Genomic DNA, 21,520 nt, shown 5'->3' with positions numbered 1-21,520 from the left:
TTCTTTATTGTTATTAGATAGTTTTTAATATGCTACTTTGATCTTTTGCAGCTTCACAACATTGGAGCTTCAGGGGGAAGGAGAAAAGGGAGTAGAAAGGTCTGGTTGGAATCAATAGTGTAGTAGCAACAGAGGGGAGCCTAGATGGGGGAAGGGGAGCCTCTCTCATTGGTTGAGCAGCCCCTGCTAGTAGGATGATGTTCAGTTCCACTCCCCCACCCCACCCGGAAGTATGCTCCTGTCAAGTGGATTATAAAGGTGTGGTGCACTCGTTCATGGGTCCCTGCCGGACCAAAGCCGATTCCGCGAAAAATCCGGTTAATCCTCCATTCGCTTCTCCTTCCCTTGTCATGGAGATCCCCCCTGGGCCTGTTTCTGATGCCCCATCATCTGACGCTCTCTGGGTCAGCGTTTGGGGGACCCCTGGGCTGCAAGGCTCTGGACTTTTGCCCCAAGGGCCAGTCCTAGCTACACCACTGGGAATATACAAGAGGGAAACTGATTCTGACTGCATTATGTAGGTTAGAAAGAAGGCTTGAGAAACGGTTTGGGCCTTGTGCACTCCCATCTCTCAGGATTCTGGGTGCCTAGAGATTCTGCATCTAAAGCTTCCTGTGCTTTTCTTGCATCACCTCCTCAGCTTTTACATTTGTGTTAAATTCTTCTTTCCGTTGGTTAGAGTGCATTCCATATTGGCTTATATAACACCTGTCACATTCTGTAGTATATCCCATTACATCAGTGTTCTCTAAACACTCAAAAGAGCAACAAATTAAACAAACTGATTATACAGTCCTTTTGAGGAAGCCCCACCTTATCCTGTATTTTATGTATGTTTTAAGATAGAAGGTGACATGGTAGCAAAGAGATGATTGATGATGTAAGAATCTAAGTATGTAAATTAAACAGAGCAAACCAGACTGTTTAATATGTTAGAGATAATGTCAAACAAAAATCCAGGAACTAAATGTAAATAGAAGAATGCTTGCAAATCTATTTCAAGTCCTGTATCAGTTTTATTGTTCCCCTATGAATGATGTTTTTGTACTGACTGCGTTTTGTTATATTGTATGTTTTTGATGACATTTGGAGATTGCCCTGGGATCTTTATGATGAAGGGTTGTGTGTAAATGTCCTAAATAATTAAAAATAATAATAAATATTAGACATGATAATAACAGAAGAAGTGCAGCTGAGAGAGCCAGGTATCCTTGCTACTGTGCAGGACTTCCATTTCTTTTAAATTATACATTCTCAAAGGAGGAATCTATCTGTAGGGTTTATGATGGATCCTTTCTTTGATCTAGATGGGATTCTGGAAGACCCTGATTAGTAGTTTGTCCATGCCGGTTCTTCTACTAAACTGGTAGGACAGAGGGCATTCTTGCAAGGAGAAGGAGAAGGGAGTATTTCTACTCTACGGAGCCAGGGACAATAAATTTGTCCACATGTTGTCACCTGTTCAAAGCTTCAAGACTTGGTGTCTTTTATATCTGAGGCCACCTGAACCTGGCCCATCTCCTCCAAGTCCCTTCTGAAAATCAATTTCTTCTGCAAAACCTTTCTTCAAACATCTTAGTCTTGCCTTATATACACTACAAGTTGGTCCTCCACTACCGCATTATTATTGCCTATACAACCTGTCTCAGGACTGCTTGAGACATTACTTCTTCCATCTTGCCTTTTGAAAATGCATATGGAGGAGTGTCCCTCAAAGAGGCCATTTGCAATATCGGAACCCACAAATAGAAGTATGGAATGCATAAACTGCAGAGAAGGTCCCAGAAGCCTTACAGCTCATCCTCATTTCTGAAGGTTCTGATGTTAACAAAGATGTGCGAAGTCGGCCATTCTCTGGCTACTTAATCATAGAATCATAGAATAGTAGGGTTGGAAGGGGCCTACAAGGCCATCGAGTCCAACCCCCTGCTCAATGCAGGAATCCAAGTCAGAGCATCCCTGACAAATGGCTGTCCAGCCTCGTCTTGAAGGCCTCCAGTGTGGGAGAGCCCACCACCTCCCCAGGTAATTGGTTCCATTGTCGTATTGCTCTGACACTCGGGAAGTTTTTCCTGATGTTCAGCCGGAGTCTGGCTTCCTGTAACTTGAGCCCATTATTCCGTGTCCTGCACTCTGGGATGATCAAGAAGAGATCCTGGCCTTCTTCTCTGTGACAACCTTTCAAGTACTTGAAGAGTGCTATCATATCTCCCCTCAGTCTTCTCTTCTCAAGGCTAAACATGCCCAGTTCTTTCAGTCTCTCTTCATAGGGCTTTATTTCCAGTCCCCTGATCATCTTTGTTGCCCTCCTCTGAACCCTCTCCAGTTTGTCTGCATCCTTCTTAAAGTGTGGTGCCCAGAACTGGACACAGTACTCTAGATGAGGCCTAACCAGTGCTGAGTAGAGGGGAACTAGTACTTCCCAGGATTTGGAAGCGATGCTTCTATGAATGCAGCCCAAAATAGCATTTGCCTTTTTTGCAGCCACATCACATTGTTGGCTCATATTCAGCTTGTGATCGACAACAATTCCAAGATCCTTCTCGCTCGTAGTGTGGTTGAGCCACGTATCCCCCATCTTGTAACTGTGCATTTGGTTTCTTTTTCCTAGGTGCAGAACTTGGCATTTGTCCCTATTAAATGCCATTCTGTTGTTTTCTGCCCAGCGCTCCAGACTATCCAGATCACTTTGAATTTTGTTTCTGTCTTCCAAAGTATTAGCTATCCCGCCCAATTTTGTGTCATCTGTAAATTTGATCAGCATTCCCTGCACCTCCTCCTCCAAGTCATTAATAAAAATGTTGAAGAGCACTGGGCCCAGGACTGAGCCCTGCGGTACCCCACTCGTTACCTCTCCCCAGCTTGAGAAGGTCCCATTGATAAGCACTCTTTGAGTCCGATTCTGTAGCCAACTGTGGATCCACCGGATCGTTGTTTCATCAAGCCCACTTTGAGCTAGTTTCCTCATCAGGATATCATGGGGTACTTTGCCGAAAGCTTTGCTGAAGTCGAGGTATATGATGTCTACAGCATTCCCACGGTCTACAAGGGAGGTTACTTGATCAAAAAATGAGATCAGATTTGTCTGGCAGGACTTGTTTTTGACAAATCCATGTTGGCTTCGAGTAATCACGGCATTGTTGTCAAGGTGCTCCCAGATGGATTGCTTTATGATCTGCTCCAGAATTTTCCCAGGGATTGATGTCAGACTGACTGGTCTGTAGTTCCCAGGTTCCTCCTTTTTACCCTTTTTGAAGATAGGGACAACGTTAGCCCTCCTCCAGTCATCTGGCACTTCCCCCGTCCTCCATGATTTCTCAAAGAGAAATTTCTCAAAGAGAAACTTAGTACGTTCCTTTCATGCATTTGCAAAATGTGAGTTGCAGATGTCATGTCAGAAAATGTGTTTAGACTGTAAGCCCTCTTAAGATGAAAACCATGTAAACTCTGTGCTCTGTGCATTGTTTAACAGTTTAATGGTTTAATTTAACAGTTAAACAGTGGTAAAATGAATAAAAGAAGCTTGGCAGATACCAGGTTTGCTAACTTTCTTCCATACTACACATCTGAAATGTAATCACTGCTTTGAAGCTTGGGCTTCATGACATATGGAATTCATTATATCAAAGCTGCTTATGTGGATATATTTGCTATATAGGCTGTTTGTTGTCTCCATATATACTTGTTTATATTCTGAATGATCATTTTACATTAAAAATGTATTGCCGGACAAAGAAATTGATTTCCTTCTTCATATCTTTAAGATGTCTATGGAATTTACACTTTCCCAGAAATGTCTTGGTGGGAAAGTAAGTTGTGGAGCTCTGAAATGAATTCCAAAATGGTGCCTTAAACCAATGTGCAACACAGCCACTGGGGAGGAAAGAGAGGATGGAAGAGTTAGAATTGCTTATTTAGGACATCTGCTGAAAGTTTCACAAAACTCTACCACCAGTGACATTGTAATGTTTTCTATGGTTGCTGGAAGAGCTCCTCCTGCAACATGAACCACAGGAGTCTCCAAACCAGAGTCGGTTGTCTGGCTATTTGGGGATGATTCTGGACATCCAGCTGAACCTGTGAATATCTGAACATCTGAGTCCATGCTGGGAGGGATGCAGCAGATGCAGAGCCCTTTAGGCTAATTTTTATGCCTTCTCATTGGTACCTAGAGACCTCTGAGATCCAGCCCCCTGCCAGTGCTGTTTAGATCCTCCCCACAATTCACCCAGTTTTCATGCTGCTCACTGGAGGTGGGGTGGTGGTGGTAGAGGGCTGAGTTTGATACTGAGTTTGATACTGGGAGGGCGCATGATACCCAGCCCATGATGCCCTGCCACATCAGATGCACTGCGCTTGCACGGGGTCAGCCAAGGTTACCTTACCTGGTAATCAACCCTCTCTACCCACACCCTAATAAGGAGCATGAACTGGAGAGGGGTGGTAGTGAGGCTTCAATATCTGTACGCTTATTAATTTGATTTAATTTCTTCCGTTCTACCATAAAATGGTGCTCAAGGTGGCTAACAATAATAAAATACAGGTTAAAAACAAAATCATGATTAAAATATAACTTAAAAACAGATGGATAACACAATTCAGCACCATGTTGGCAGGCTGAAAGGCTTCTGGCCTCCAAAGCGCTCCCTGTGACTATCTGAGTTTCCTAGATTAATTATGAAACTGACCAGGGGGGGATTGCCTATTCCTAGTATGTTTGTTTACTTCTTTGTTAATAAGAGCCCTGTCAGGGTTACCTCTCTCAAGGCAGCTCACAACGTATTAAAACAATCTATAATAATATATTACACCATGATATACGCCAAGTCTAAAACACACCAGTGTTGGATTTCTCACCCTCTCCCTCAAAAGCATGCTCACCTTTACAGGCAGAGCCAGCCCTAGCATTACGCAGAGTGAGGTGGCTGCCTCAGGCAGTGGATGCTAGAGGGAGTACAAAGAGGCAGTGAGGTGCTGGAAGACAGAGCTGTGTGGGCTATGTGGCCCGCTTGTGCTGCCTAAGCTACCCTGATGCCCTCAGATGTTGTGCAGGGCACTGCCTCATCACCAGTGTTGAAGTAAGATTCAACTGCCAGTCTTGTCAGGTTCTGTACATATAATTGGGGTGGGGGGGGTGGGGGGTGCCATCTTGTCTTTCACCTCAGGACATGTCTGGGGCCTGTCTCCAGTTCTAATTCTGTTAGATTGGGTGCTGGATACGATTCATGTTACATGGAAATAAGTTGAAATATTTGTTGGTTAACATAATCAAAAACAAATATAAGATACTATGCTTTCCATGTGCCATTAAATGAAATGGAATGCTCCTGACATCTCTGGCGGATGTGAAAATTTCAACATAGTTTCACAGCAGGATTCCTTTCTGCTGACTGGAGCAAGCCCTGACACCTCTGAATATTTTTAAGAGTGTGAAGGCTACCACCTCCACCACCCCGAAAAAGCACATAGCATTTTTATAATTACATAACAGAGATCATGTATTATTGGGCAGCAGTATTGGGCAGCATATAAATGCTGTAAATCAGAGATTGGCAATCTTTTTGGGCTGTGGGCCATGGGCACATTTGGCAGTTTGAGAGACTGGCCTGGGCACTGCCACAAAATGGTTGCCATGGAAGGTGTAGCAAAGGTCAAGTACACCTGCCCAAAAGACTGAGTACTAGATTGAGGTGAGGTTTGAGCCCCAACACATTGAACAAGTCCTTTGAACCCACAGTTTTCAGCACCAACAGAAATCTATTTCACAGCAGTTCCAGCTGCTGATAAGAAAATGTGTTAATTAAAAAGAAAAGTGAGAGGGTAGTAGGATACCTTGGTGGGTGCCAAGAAAGGTATGAAGGGGTACACTGGTGCCCCTGGGCACCACACTGCCTACCCCTGCTGTAAATAAATAAAATAAACACATGTGTTCTAAACAAACAGGATATAAAACAAAGAAACAAATGAATAAACCCAGCCTGTAACGAACATGTATACTAGTTCTACCCTTCTGTTGTTAAGGATAGACCTAGGGCTTCTCCACCCAGAGGCTTTTTATTCCATGATTTTACCAGAGCTTCTTCTTCCGGATTCTTTGTGGGATTAAGGTCGTCCCTTTACATGCACTTCCCTTTCCCCCCCTTTATCTGTGAGTTCTTTATGTTTAATTATACAGCCACTAGATGGTGCTGTTGTTATAGTGTCACTTCCTCTTGTTATAGTTGTTATAGTGCCACAAAGAAATTCAAACTGATTCAAAGCGCTTCTTTTTATTAGCTCATTATTTCTGTTTCGAATTAAGCTGCGAAAATGGTCAGAAACCACAGTAGAGGCTCTGGAGGTTGATGACATCATGCAAAGGACCCGCAAACTTCCGTGAGTAACCAATCTCAATCCCAGGATAAATGCCCCCTGATGTCCAGACAGTGTCTTTCCACCCATAGCTGAAACCCTTGATTCCTTTCCAGGCTTCCTTCCTTCCTTCCCTCTCTCCCTCCCTTTATTAATTTTACAGTGACACCTTATTACCAGTCTGTCATAATTTAACTGTAGCTTCATTTAATCATCATTACCTCAGCCAGAGAGAGCTGGACAATTCCGTGCTTATCCTTGTCTAGCATCTGAAACATTTCTGAATGGCAAAAGAAGAGTAGGTGTTATATACATATATATCTATATATACACATATATATCAACAGCAGTGTCTGATACATGAGAATCATAAAATCTGGGAATGGGATGTGTGTGAGGGGGTAATTTTTAGAATCTGGCTTCTTCAAATCTGAAGTTGGGTTACCTTCTTCTAAGCATAACTTTATAAGGGTGCTTCCACAATATCCACAATCTCATTTTGGCCTGTGGGGGGGAAAGATGCTGGATGTGTACAGGCATTCCCCAATGTACACACAAAGCATTTTCCTTCTTACATAAGGTAATAGAATTAGGAGGGCCAGAGACTATATAATCTAACTCTCCAGCACAATGGCAGTGTTATCTATACATGCACACCCACCCAAGATTGTCCCAGACAATCCAGCATGCCACAACCAGAAAACAGGTTTACAGCCGAGGTGTGCCACCAGAACAAATAAGTTCAGAAGAGCCAACCAAGATATGGGCCAGCTTATAAAATGCGCAGGTTCTGATTTTTTTGTGATTTCAGCCAATGTCTCTAGCCAAACTGATCTGGAGGGAAATTTTCTCCTAACCTCGAATTTGGCGATTAGGCAGACCACAAGCATGAATAAAACTGGCCTACTGATTCATCTTAATAGAAAACTTTTGAATTGGAAGCCACTGTGCATACATGGAGTTCTAATCTACACACATATTCATAGCCACACATCATCAGCCTATGTTTCTCCAGCTTTTTCTGCACTTTTCCAAAGTAGCATTCTGATTGCCAGACTCATCTTCAACTGCAAACATCATCATGTTGTGCATTCAAATTTTAAAACAACAACAACACTGATTCCAGGCCCTAGATTCTGTGATTCCTCAAAGTAGTCCTAATATGTTTTTACACAAACAAATAGTATTCCAGTTTATAAAACAACAACAACATATTTTGCTCTTACTGGAACATATGACCCAGCCTAGATCCAACACCATCACTGTATTTTTCCAGCCTTATGTCATTAATGGTTAGGGTGCACCTCCCTGATGTAAACCAAAAAGTCAGTATCTTGTTGATTGAAAGTCAGATTAGAGATGTGTATTCCAGCACTTGAGAGCAAGAGGAAACAGCATGAACTAATAATAGGACATACCGGGTCATGAAATGGTGGGGCGTTGCTCTCTGGTTGGGGAAAGGGCAATGTAGCCTTGCATAGCTCAGTGGGGGTTGTATGAGAATTTTGCTTCTGTTCACAAATCATGCAAACATACCTTGTTCACAATCCCAAACACAAGCAGGAGCGCTCTTACTGGAGAAATGTTTGCAAATTCCAGAATGTGTCATTCTGTTGAAAAATGCGTATTTAAAAAAAAAGTCCACTTTGAAATGTGCATTTTTTTAAAAATACACATTTTCACACTTGTCAATGGGGGGAAAAGATGCACTTTTGAAAAATATGCAAAGAAATGCACACTTTTCCCTTTTGAAATGTGCGCTTTTCCTGTTTGAGCCAAAAAACAGATCAAAAACTAAAATGGGATTGAGCTGAAATGAGCTTTGCAGTTATGGAAAGTTGGCACAAGCTCAAAAATCATTGGTCCTCCCATCCCTACTCAATGGTAGAACAAATGCTTTGCATGTAAAAGGTCCCAGCTTCAATCCCCAGCATTTCCTGGTAGGGCTGGCAAAGACGTCTCTCTGAAACCCTGGAGAATCACTGCTAGAGTAGAGACAAATGACTTAGATTAGCCTTCCTCAACTTGGTGCCCTTCGGATGTTTTGGATTACAGCTCCCATCAGTCCCAGTCAGTGTGGCAAATGATCTGGGATTATGGGAGTTGTAGTGCAAAACATCTGAGGGCACCAGGTTGAGGAAGATGGCACTGGATGGACAAATTCTACAAGTTGGTATAAGGCAACTTCCAGTGGTGTTCAGCACTTTAAGCAGATGAGTGCTCTCAGCTGCAGTGATATTTATTTATTTATTTATTTATTTCATTTTATTTCTATACCGCCCAATAGCCGAAGCTCTCTGGGTGGTTCAAACAACACACAATAAAACAATTTAAAATATACAGAACATTAAAACCACAATATAACAATACAACCACAATAAAACCTAGCAGCAGTGCAAGAGTTTAAAATACAGATTTAAAACAGCAAAGATAAAAATTTAGAATGCTAAAATGCCTGGGAAAATAAAAAGGTCTTCACCTGGCACCGAAAGGAATACAATGTAGGCGTCAGGCGAACCTCACTAGGGAGCTCATTCCAGAGCCGGGGTGCCACAGCAGAAAAAGCCCTCCTCCTAGTAGCCACCCGCCTCACTTCCTTTGGCAGGGGCTCACGGAGAAGGGCCGCTGATGATGATCTTAAGGTTCGGGAAGGCACATATGGGAGAAGGCGATCCTTCAGGTAACCTGGCCCCAAGCCGTTAAGGGCTTTGAATGTTAACACCAGCACTTTGAATCGGGCCCGGAAATGGACTGGCAGCCAGTGCAGCTGGAAATAGGGATGGGGGAGAATTTCTCCCCGAAACTTCGGGGGGCCGAGCGCCAACGCATTCGGTCCTCTGAAGGTTGTTCGGGGAGAAATTCTCCACCCCCCTGCCCCCCCCCCGTTGCCCTTATTTTCACCTTAGTCTACGTAAATCTTTACGTAGACTACAGGGACCAAATAAGGAACGCGAATGGCGGCTCCCTATGGGGGTCGCCATTTGCGTACGCGCTTTTTTTTTTTTCAAAGTCACCCGTGATAGGCTACGTGACGATTAACGTAGCCTATCACGGCTGACTTTGCAGATCTAGCCATGATAGGCTACGTTAATCGTTACGTAGCCTATCACAGGGGCGTTTTTTTTTTTTCTTTTGAAGTTCGCGGCCGGGGAGACGGGGCGCTTCTCCCCGGCCTGAATTTCGGCCAGGCGAGGCGGGAAGCCTCCCCCCCCGGCCTGAATTTCAGCCGGGCGAGGAGGGAAGCCTCCCCCCCCCCCGGCCTGAACTTCGGGGGGAGCAGTGAAGCGCCTCCCCCCCACCGCGAAGCAAGCTGCGAGAGCAGGTAAGTGACTTTCGTGCACCCCTAGCTGGAAAAGTACTGGCGTAATATGAGCTCGCAGGCCAGTCCCTGTTAACAATCTTGCTGCCCTATTTTGGACCAGCTGAAGTTTCCGGACCGTTTTCAAAGGCAACCCCACGTATAACGCATTGCAGTAATCCAGTCGAGAAGTTATCAGAGCATGCATAACTGTAGCAAGGCTATCTCTGTCCAGATAAGGGCGTAGTTGGTATACCAGCCTAAGCTGATAAAAAGTGCTCTGTGCCACTGAGTTCACCTGTGCCTCAAGTGACAGTTCTGGATCCAAGAGCACCCCCAAACTACGAACCTGATCCTTTAGGGGGAGTGCAACCCCCTCCAGAACAGGTTGAATATCACCTAGCCGGGCAGACGAACCACCCACTAACAATACCTCCGTCTTGTCTGGATTGAGTTTCAGTTTATTAGCCCTCATCCAGTCCATTACCATGCCCAGGCACTGATTCAGAACAGTCACTGCCTCACCTGGTTTTGATGTAAAAGAGAGGTAGAGCTGGGTGTCATCTGCATATTGATGGCACCTCAGCCCACACCTCTGGATAACCTCCCCCAGCGGTTTCATGTAGATGTTAAACAGCATGGGGGATAAAATAGAGCCCTGTGGAACCCCATGGCACAATTGCCATGGCACAGAGCAGTAATCCCCCAGCACCACCTTCTGGAATCGGCCATCCAAGTAGGAGCGGAACCACTGTAGTGCAGTGCCTCCTACTCCCAACCCAGACAACCTATCCAGAAGGATACATGAGAGTACTCAAAATGTATAAACATTACAAAATACTGTAGACACAGGGGTTGGAAAGATTGTGCTGCTGATCGCTGCAGATGTCGCAGGCAGTATCTGGCAGAGGCCTATGAATTCACATTGCACATTATATTCACAAGAGTAGTGTCTGCAGTAACTTGTGCAAAAAATCAGGCTGCCCCAGCAGTTCATGACTGCAGCATGAGTGCTGAGAAAATGTGCTTTCTGCACACAAGATAGAATTGATGGGGAGATGTCTGAAACCTTTGGCCGTTCTGCATTCCTGGGCAAACCAGCCCCTTGGTCTGGAAAGGTCATACACTGGCTGGCACATTTGGCCTGTTACACAGTTCAATACATAGCAAAATGGCAGTCACACTGTGTGTTACCAGGAAGTTTGCAAATCAGTCCCGTTAGCAACTGCTATTGGGTCTTGTGGGGAAAAAAACCCCAATTTGCCTTCTGTGAGTGTCTGTATGTGCTTTGGCAGGTATGGAGGCTGACAGGTTTGCGACCTTGTTCTGGCTTGGGAGCAGAGATAGTTGGCTACTTATCTAATTTTGCAAACTGGAGACGTTTTGCAATGGCTGTCTTTCACTGACACACTGTTCTTTGTACTCAGGCTAAAAATAGGGAGAAATCTTTTACTTGTTAGTCAAAAGCCTGGGGCGGGCGGGGAGCATGCCAGCAGATTCCCCCCCCCCCTTTTCTGGCTTCAAGAAAACTTACTGAAGAGAGTCTCTAGGCGAATCATGCAGGCCACGAAGCCATCAAAGTCAATGGTCAGCTTGCTGCAGGCATAGCGCATAGCTATACTATGCTGGACTTTGTTGTTGAGAATGAAGCCTATGAGGAAGGTAATCCGAAAATTAGTAAAGGGATGTGGAGCTGTGTTCTGATCCACTGCACAGTTTAATTCCACCTGTTTAGTATGGTTTACAGCTACAGACAGTCACTGATGAAGGATTATTGGCTATTCATCCTGGCAGGTTGGTTGATCTCTGCTATCTCCGCAGTATATACTCCCTTCCAGTACAGACTGTTCTGAAGTGGTCACAGACCTAAGATCCCCCATAATGCCTTCAAAAGCAATGTATTTTATGCCATTTCACTGGAGTTCTCTTGTCCTATATTCGGAAGATAAGCACCTAATTAGTGCAGCTTTAATGCACACTTGGGGCTGCAGCCAAACAGAATCCATTGCAGGGAGTCAGTTTCATACAAAATATACTTTTAAATCCTTTTTAAAGCTTCATTTAAGCACTGACTGCAGCCCCAATTTGCTGGCCTGGATGGAGAAACATATTTGCGGGAAGTCAGCATTTTCTCACATGGTACAGATAATCTCTCTTTTCTCCAGAAAAGCCAGCCACTTTCCCCCATTATAGAAACAACAAAGAATCTTCTGGCAACTGAAAAGATTAATAGATTTGTCGCGGCATAAACACTTATGGACTAGCTAGTGTCCACTTTATTGAACGCATGAAATGTTATCCTCTGGCAGAGATATACAGGGAGGGGCTGTAGCTCAGTGACAGAGCACATGCTTTGCATGGAGGTGCAATCCGAGGTTCGAACACCGGTATCTCCAGGTAGAGCTAGGAAAAACTCGTGCCTGAAATCCTGAAGAGCCGTTGCCCATCGCTGTCGACAGTAGTGGGCTAGATCAACTAATGGCTTGATTTAGTATAAGGCAGCTTCCTATGGGGATATAGAAAAATATTGTGAACAATTGAGCCAGGGTGCTGTTGCACTGCTTTTAGGTTTCCCATGGGCAGCTTGTTGGCCACAGTGTGAACAGAATGCTGGACTAGATGGACCCTTGGTCTGATCCGGCATGGCTCTTCTTACGTTCTTATGTTCAATGGCCACAACATGCAAGTGCTACAATTGTTCTAGCTTTACTGTGTTAAATTAACAGTTGTAGTAGGAGGGGAAACCATTGTCTCAATTCAAGCCTAAATTAATAGCATCACATTTACTGATAAGTTCAAGTTCTGCAGTTTCACACTGGAGACTCCCCTTGAAGTCCTGTTGTTGAACAAGAACTCTATACCAATGTATATTGTTTGCCCACTTCACATAATAAAATAACTAGGAAGGATTCTATGCAACTACTCCTCAGCATAATTAAAAAGAACAGTAACAAGAAAGGAAATATTTGCATAGTAATCTGTGGAAATAATTGCTAGCAAACATACTGATGGCTAATGACTAATTAGGCTTTTAAAAGTCTGTTTCCTTCTTTTTAGAAAGTGGAGAGGGGGAGGAAGATAGGTGCTCCGCTACTGGGGAATGTTGGGAAAGCGCAGCTATCTTTTTCTTTAAAAAATGAACAGGGTTGCCCTTGCTGCAAGGATACAGGCTGGAGCAGCCATTTCCACCATCATGGCAGCAGCTTTTCCATTCACTGACATCGCAGAAATGGCTGCTGGCTGCTGTAGGCTGTAGCCATTTACACGTGGAGGGTTTTTGCCACAGTCCCATATACAAGAGGGGTCACACACAGAAAATATGCAGGCACCATACTGAACCCACTTGCTTGTGCTGTTTGCAGTATATAGTAGCCAAAATGCATTTTGTCAAACTCAAAGGTATAATCTAACTTGGAGGTTACCAGAGCATAGACAACTGAAGCCAGGTAATCGCTGTCTGGATAGGGCCGTAGCTGGGCCACCAGCCAAAGTTGGTAGAAGGCACTCCATGCCACTGAGGCCACCTGAGCCTCAAGTGACAAAGATGGCTTCAGGAGGACCCCCTAGCTATAGACCTGCTGCGTCAGGAGGAGTGCAGCCCCATCCAGAACAGGTTGAGCACCCTCCATCTGGTCAGAAGAACCACGCACCAACAGCATCTCAGACTTGTCTGGATTGAGCTTCAGTTTATTAGCCCTCATCCAGTCCATTGTCGCAGCCAGGCACAGATTCAGATATGTTAATCTAGGGCAGGGGTAGGCAACGCACAGCCTCCAGGCTACATGCAAGTCCCATGGCCTGTAGAATGGCCCCTGCCACACTGGTGAAATTCAGCGGTAGGTGCAGCAAATTGTGTCCTTTTTCAGCCTCTGTTGCCGCTTGCGGCTGAAATTCGGTGGCAAACCCCTGATTCTTTTGCCAATGATGTGGCGGCAGCAGGAGCGCAGATCCTATAGAGGTCCGAGGGGGTTGAAATTGCCCTCAAGACCCACCAAAATTGCCCATCACTGATCTAGAGCATATTCTTAATTCAGTTAAGGGAGAGTAATTTCCTTAGGAAAGCAGGGCAACAGTGAGGCCCAACAGGCCTGGCCAGTGCCTCACAGGCATGGGTACCCTAAAACATGTCCCAGAATCCTTTGCAATGCACTTGGGTTCTGTGGCAGATGTACAGGATTCCTTGGCAGACCAATCAACCTGTAACAAGTTCCCTGGAGGGTGTGGGGGACGGTGGCAGTGGCAGTGGGGAACCCATTGCCTCACGGTACTGACCTGCTTCCTTGAGAGCATTTCTCATTTCATGCGCATCTATGGTTCCAGAATAGTCAGTATCCACTTTCTTATAGATTTCCTAAGCCAAAGAAAAGGGAGAGCCTGTTGTCTGCTGTATATTAGGCTAATTTTAGAAGACCTATCTGGTTAGCCAGGATGTGCAAGTGCTCTTCCTGCCAGGCAAGGCAGCCTGCTCTCTCTGAAAGTGTTAATGACGGATAGGATGGGGGGATTCAATTAACTAATGGCAAGCTGTGTGCCCTGGGAAACAGTTTGCACAGGACTGGCAGCTCGCCCACCCACATGGCAAATAGGCCCTTGAGAAATCACCCCTTTCCCTGGCAAAGGCTGTAATATAAAACTCTATTGAGATTAATACTTTAAAGGAACAACAGACCGTTCTCGGTGCCAAATGGTTTCTTATCCAGCTCTAGCTGTGTAATTAGAAGCTATTCTGGCCTATAACTCAGTGGGAAGTTCTGCCACGCTTGTTCTTTCATATTTTTACAGTAGAGGGAAAGTAATCAAAATGTTGACTGCTGAGGGCCCTGATAAGAAATGTATGATGAGCCAGAGGGCTAATCTGCTTATTTTAGTTGTAAGTAATTAACATAATTTTTCATGTCATTTTCATGCATGTGGCAGATGCCAAAATTGCCCGTGGAAAGAGGTGTGGCATCTCCCACGCTCCACACACACATGCCACCTCGCATACAATATACTTAAGATGCAATCCTATGCGTGTTTAGGCAGAGAAAAGGCCTACAATTCCCAGCGTGCCCCAGCCAGCCATGCTGGGAGTTGTAGGCCTTTTCCTTGTCTAAACACACATAGGACTGCGCTCTTAATCTGAGGTTGTGATCCTCAAATATAATAATTTGAGTCAAGCTTTGAAAAATATAAACCAAGAGCCAAACTAGATGAGGTGGAGGGGATCACCCCATGTCTCTTTTAAAGCTTAAAAACAACCACAGGAGTAAAGTGGATAGGGAACACTGTCATGGGATGGGGGACTGACTTTTTCTCCCTGGACTCTTTCCCTGATCATACCCTCACACACACATGTGCACACAAAACTGCAGCTAATAGCCCCTCTGAGGGGAAAAAGCCGGATACCCATGTTGTACCTGCCTTTCCCGCCACCGCCACCCCCGCTCCCCAGCAAGTGAAGAGGGGTAGAAAGGGAACGAAAAATACTCCGGGTGAATGACTGGCTACGAAGGTGGTGCCGACGAGAGAGATTTGGATTCTGGGACCACGGGCTATACTTCCTGGAAGATGGGCTGTTGGCAAGGGATGGGTTGCACCTCACAAAGGATGGGAAGAATGTGTTTGGCCACAGCATGAAGAACTTCATCAGGAGGGCTTTAAACTGAATCCTACGGGGAAAGGAGATGTAATGTTGGGGGTAACAATGGACGTAGGCGCATGCACTGCAACGGAGAGAACAGCTCTGATAGCGCCCAATAATAGTCTTCAGACACATGTAGGAAGAAAGCCAGACTATGAAGCACATGGTCTTCGATGCCTATATACTAATGCCCAGAGTATGGGAAACAAACAGAACGAACTTGAACTCTTAATACAGCAGGGAAATTATGACTTGATAGGTATAACTGAGACTTGGTGGGATGACTCTCATGACTGGAATACAGCAATTGAAGGATATAACTTGTTCAAAAAGAACAGGAGGAACAGAAAGGGAGGTGGGGTTGCACTGTATATCTCTGCACAGAAATACAGGAGGATGAGCTTGGTAGCCCCATCGAGAGCATCTGGATCAAAATAAATGGAGCAAAGAATAAAAGGAACCTGGTGGTCTGAGTCTACTACTGGCCACCCAACCAAGGAGAAGACGAGGATGAAACTTTTGAGAAGCAAATAGCCAATGTTTTAAGGAAGCATGATGGGGGACTGAAGTAATGGGGGACTTCAATTTCCCCGATATTTGTTGGGAGACAAATTCTGCAAAACATGGCCCCTCCAGGAAATTCCTGACTTGTGTGGCGGATAACTTCCTCCTACAGAAAGTAGAGGAAGGAACTAGAGGATTGGCTATCCTTGACTTGATCCTAACCAACAGAGATGACTTAGTGGGTAAAGTAGCAGTTACAGGAACTCTGGGGGAAAGCGACCATATTGCACTTGAGTACTTGGTTCTAAGGGAAGCAAAAGCCGAGTGTAGTCAAACGTGTACCCTGGATTTTAGGAAAGCTGATTTTAACAAACTCAGAACAATGATCCATAAGGTCCCATGGCAAGCGACGCTAATGAGAAAAGGAGTCCAAGACGGGTGGGAGCTTTTAAAAAAGGAAATTCTCAAGGCAAAATCACAAACAATTCCAACAAGAAGAAAAGGTGGAAGACAACAGAAGAAGCCAATGTGGCTTCACAAAAAGCTTAGGGATGACCTGAAAACAAAAAAGCACAAATATAGGAAATGGAAAGAAGGCCAAGCTACAAAGGAAGAGTACAGGCAGGTAGCACAGAATTGCAGGGATGGCGTCAGGAAGGCTAAAGCGGAGAACGAGCTGAGGTTAGCGAGGGATGCTAAAAACAACAAAAAGGCTTTCTTCAGCTACGTGCATAGTAAAAGGCAGAGGAAAGAAATGGTGGTTCAGCTATTAAATAAGGATGGCAAAACGATAACAGATGACAAAGAAAAGGCAGAGGTGCTCAATTCCTACTTTGGTTCAGTCTTCTCCCAAAAGAGGGTCTATGACCCCCCTGGCAAAGGCGAAGTGCAGGCTGAAGGGGCAGGATTGCAGCTTGAGATCGACAGGCATATGGTCAAGGAACACCTCATTACTTTGAATGAGTTCAAACCTCCAGGGCCAGATGAACTGCATCCTAGAGTCATAAAGGAACTGGTAGAAGAACTCTCAGAACCGCTGTCTATTCTCTTTGAGAAATCATGGAGGACGGGGGAAGTGCCAGATGACTGGAGGAGGGCTGATGTTGTCCCTATCTTAAAAAAGGGTAAAAAGGAGGAACCTGGGAACTACAGACCAGTCAGTCTGACATCAATCCCTGGGAAAATTCTGGAGCAGATGATACAGCAATCCATCTGTAAGCACCTTGAAAACAATGCAGTGATTACTCAAAGCCAACATGGATTTGTCAAAAACAAGTCCTGCCAGACAAATCTGATCTCATTTTTTGATCAAGTAACCTCCCTTGTAGACCATGGGAATGCTGTAGACATCGTATACCTCGACTTCAGCAAAGCTTTCGATAAAGTGCCCCATGATATCCTGATGAGCAAACTAGCTCAAAGTGGGCTAGATGAAACAACGATCCGGTGGATCCACAGTTGGCTACAGAATTGGACTCAAAGAGTGCTTATCAATGGGACCTTCTCAAACTGGGGAGAGGTAACGAGTTGGGTACCGCAGGGCTCAGTCCTGGGCCCAGTGCTCTTCAACATTTTTATTAATGACTTGGAGGAGGAGGTGCAGGGAATGCTGATCAAATTTGCAGATGACACAAAATTGGGCGGGTTAGCTAATACTTTGGAAGACAGAAACAAAATTCAAAGTGATCTTGATAGACTGGAGCGCTGGGCAGAAAACAACAGAATGACATTTAATAGGGATAAATGCCAAGTTCTGCACCTAGGAAAAAGAAACCAAATGCACAGTTACAAGATGGGGAATACGTGGCTCAACAACACTACAAGCGAGAAGGATCTTGGAACAGTTGTCAATCACAAGCTGAATATGAGCCAACAATGTGATGTGGCTGCAAAAAAGGCAAATGCTCTTTTGGGCTGCATTCACAGAAGCATAGCTTCCAAATCCCGGGAAGTACTAGTTCCCCTCTACTCAGCACTGGTTAGGCCTCATCTGGAGTACTGTGTCCAGGTCTGGGCACCACACTTTAAGAAGGATGCAGACAAGCTGGAGAGGGTTCAGAGGAGGGCAACAAAGATGATCAGGGGACTGGAAACAAAGCCCTATGAAGAGAGACTGAAAGAACTGGGCACGTTTAGCCTTGAGAAGACTGAGGGGAGATATGATAGCACTCTTCAAATACTTGAAAGGTTGTCACAGAGAAGAAGGCCAGGATCTCTTCTTGATCATCCCAGAGTGCAGGACATGGAATAATGGGCTGAGGTGACAGGAAGCCAGATTCTGGCTGAACATCAGGAACAACTTCCTGACTGTTAGAGCAATATGACAATGGAACCAATTACCTGGGGAGGTGGTGGGCTCTCCCACACTGGAGGCATTCAAGACGAGGCTGGACAGCCATCTGTTTGGGATGCTCTGACTTGGATTCCTGCATTGAGCAGGGGGTTGGACTCGATGGCCTTGTAGGCCCCTTCCAACCCTACTATTCTATGATTCTATAAGTCTATTAGCATTTGGGGGGCAGGGAAGGGAATTGTGCAAATTGTGGCAGAGGAAAGGGTTTCAAACCCCTCCTCTAGCTCCATGGTCCCACCCAGTTCATCCCCGCTGCTTTTAATCTTTGAAAAGACACCAGACAATCCAATTGCAGATCACCCAGACAGCCAAAATGGGGTCCCAGGTTTTCCTGTGTTTAGGCCAGGGCCAGGCATGGTTGGGCAACTGCTGAGGGCCCACATCCAAGCAGGTGCCCCCTGACAAGAGCCCCCTGAAGTTGCTTCTTCTCTTCACCATTATAACCTGCTTGTTCGCCTGCCTCTCACTCTGACCCAGGCAACAGTGGTGGTGGTGGTGAGGAGCAGTAAATGTCTTGGCCTACTTGCTTCCTGGTTCTCGGCTGGCAAGCAAGGGGGTGATAACAACAATGAGAAAGAGAATGAAGAGCAATTTTATAGCTTGTGATGTGGCTTGGTTCACTTTCTTGAGTGACTTATTTTCCATGGGTTTTGAGTTTTCTGCCATAAATTCACAGATTGTCTATCAAACTAGAGACACTTGTCCTTAGCGTTCCCCATTTGTTAAGTGGGTAAATGTTTTCTTTGGATGTTGTCCAGTGCTTAATCCCTTAATATGCTGCATGCATGTTATGAATGTGGCTGGAGGCATAAACTTGGATTATGCACTTCTAGTTCTTGCTTTGTGCTTTTGACACCATAGCAGTCTGGTCTGTGTAAGAATTATCTGCGTTGGCCTGGCATCGTGTACAGATACGTTGCTCAGTATCAGGGGACTCATAAGCATTGAATAACATAGATGGTTTGGTTAGAGTATTTTCTCCAGGCTCCTCCCTTTGCCTTGCTCCATTCAAGTATCAGAATTTTGTCTATCACAGTTTTCAACTTTACTTGAGTGAGATAAACGGAGTTCAAGCAGGGAGGAAGAATTTAAAAATATGGCTGGCTGGCTGTGGGATGCAAGACAATCGGGAACTAAACCAAATGTGGAGAACCTCAGGCCCAGGGGACAAATCCAGCCTGCCTGAGGTCCCAATCCAGCCCTCTGGGGTTCTCCATGTGACCAGAGCCCTTTCCCCAACCACTGATCATTTGGTACTTTCCCAGCATTTGTGCAATTTTCCCTGCTCTAAAAAGTTGAAATCCCGCTGTGAAGGCTTAGAACATCTCTACACCAGCCTAAAATCCCGCAACTTTACCGGGGCTTTCTGCTTCTGTTTTAAATGCAGGATCACAATGGACTCCCTTTACATGTGCTCCCTTCTCCCCCTTTCTCCCCTTCTTTTCCCCCTTATCTGAATCTTCCATATGTTTCACTATGCAGCCTCTGTATGGCGCTGTGGTCTAGCTCCTCTTATTGCAGGTTTTCCTTTTTCATGAGAGAACTCAAGTGCAACTCAAGCGCTGTAATTTGATAGCACATTATTTCCAATCTTTTAAAAAATGAAATAAAGGTCATTTAGCGTGGAAGACGCCCTGGAGGTTGACGACATCATCTAAAGGACCCGCAAACCTCTGTGAGTAACCAATGTCAATAGCAGGATAAAAGCTCCATGTGGAGAAGCCCTTAGTTACATGGCAGTAAGAGCTTTACACTAACATATGCTGGTCTTTTTAGTCCTTTGAGCCCACCCCTTTGTCTTCAGCCACACCCACCACTGGAATATGGCCCCTGAGAGCTTCTTCGAAATGGAATTCTGCCCTGGGTTCAATACCCCTGAACCAAGCTCCTGAAAGAGGTTCCACACCCCTGAATTAAACCCTAAATTGAGGCCCTGCATCCCACAGCTACACGGATACATATTTCTGGCCTTTAAGGGCGCAATCCTATGCATGTTTAGACAGAAAAAAGTCCTACAATTCTCAGCATTCCCCAGCCAGCATGCTGGCTGGGGAATGCTGGGAATTGTAGGACTTTTTTCTATCTAAACATGCATAGGATTGCATCCTAGAGCCCAATTTATCATCTGTTTAAGGATTTATCATTCAGGAGGTTGCATTTAGAAAGGGGTGTGTGTGTGTGTGGGGGGGTGATACCAGATATTTCTGAATCTTCATCCAAAGTATCTTGAATTCTACGAGTCCCAAGGTACCGGTTCCATGGTTCTGGAGAGTGTTAAGGTCTAGTTCAAGATTGCAAAGAAGTTTTTTTTTTCTTAACCAGTAAGAGCTTCTGAACTGAATAAAAATAAATGACTCATTAAAATGTACACTGTGCCACTCTAAGTGATGCATGAACCTGCACTTTCAGCACACCCAGGGGAGACACACCTGCTGTTTCCAGTTTGCTGAGATAAGGATGTGTGGTGATGCCTGGACTCTCTTTTGCAGAGGGATTTATTATAGTTTTTGTTGGACTACATAGATCATGCTCACCCTTTGGACTGTAAGAAGCAGCCATGTGCTATAAGTCTTTTTGTAAAAAAAACCAAACCCACTCAAGTTTAAAATCTGACACACACATTTTAGGCTGCATAAATCCCATCATATATTTATTATATTTCTATCATATTCTGCCTTCAGAAGGTTCACAGGGAGTTACAAGCAGCAGCTACTGGTCTATTATGCCGGAACGTAGTACGTCCACACTGGACTTAACTTCAATTATGCCATACTACCAGGACATTTACTATGGCATATATTGCTGAATTGCACATATCATTATTAAGCTGTGATTATATGCATGCTTATGCATGGAACACCTTGGACACATGTCTGAGGAAGCGTGCATAGGATCAGGCTGCATGGGTGCAATGCACCTCCCATTGATTACAACAGAGTTGGATTGTCTCCAAAGTGAATGACCCTATTTGATTGATTGATTTATATTAATTAATTAATTACATTTATATCCTGCCTTTTACTCCAAGGAGCCCAAGGCAGCATAAATGATCTTCCTCCTCTCCATTTTATCCTCACAACAACCCTGTGAGGTAGATTAGGCTGAGAATCATTGACTAGCCCAAAGTCACCCACTGAGCTTCATGGCTGAGTGGGGACTTGAACTCCAGTCGCAGTCCAATTACATCACACTGGGGGCTAAATAGAAGAGGCAGAGAGTGACTCTGTTCTAAACAGATCATTTTATTTATTCATATATTTTGGTTAGGAGAAATTCTGCTGAATACAAAGCAAAATGTTTAGAGTAATAAGCAAGACTCTGGCCCAGTTTGCACGTAACAAAAAGCCACCGTGGGCGAACTTCCCTGTGGGGCTTCTTGTTGCAGAGGCGG

At 44.8% G+C, this 21,520-nt stretch overlaps 1 protein-coding gene across 3 annotated transcripts in view; it reads right to left on the bottom strand.

Annotated features, from left to right (window-relative positions):
• Positions 1-3,452: 3,452 nt before the first annotated feature.
• The window catches only part of LOC146360039 (calpain-8-like), a 95,480-nt gene continuing 77,412 nt past the window's right edge, over positions 3,453-21,520 (bottom strand). For all 3 annotated transcript variants that reach the window (XM_084828690.1, XM_084828692.1, XM_084828691.1), the window contains 5 exons: positions 20,325-20,393; positions 13,922-14,000; positions 11,184-11,300; positions 6,573-6,631; positions 3,453-3,873 (listed from right to left, as the gene is read on the bottom strand). In XM_084828690.1, coding sequence (XP_084684816.1) covers positions 3,850-3,873; positions 6,573-6,631; positions 11,184-11,300; positions 13,922-14,000; positions 20,325-20,393 — 348 coding nt within the window. In that variant the 3' untranslated portion in view covers positions 3,453-3,849. The remainder of the gene's footprint in view (positions 3,874-6,572; positions 6,632-11,183; positions 11,301-13,921; positions 14,001-20,324; positions 20,394-21,520) is intronic.

This window comes from Heloderma suspectum, chromosome 1, assembly GCF_057233095.1.
Source record: "Heloderma suspectum isolate Gila_16-S chromosome 1, 16-S_ref, whole genome shotgun sequence".
NCBI lineage: Eukaryota > Metazoa > Chordata > Lepidosauria > Squamata > Helodermatidae > Heloderma > Heloderma suspectum.
The sequence above is the reverse complement of the archived record's forward strand: the minus strand, read 5'-3'. Positions and strand labels throughout refer to the sequence as shown.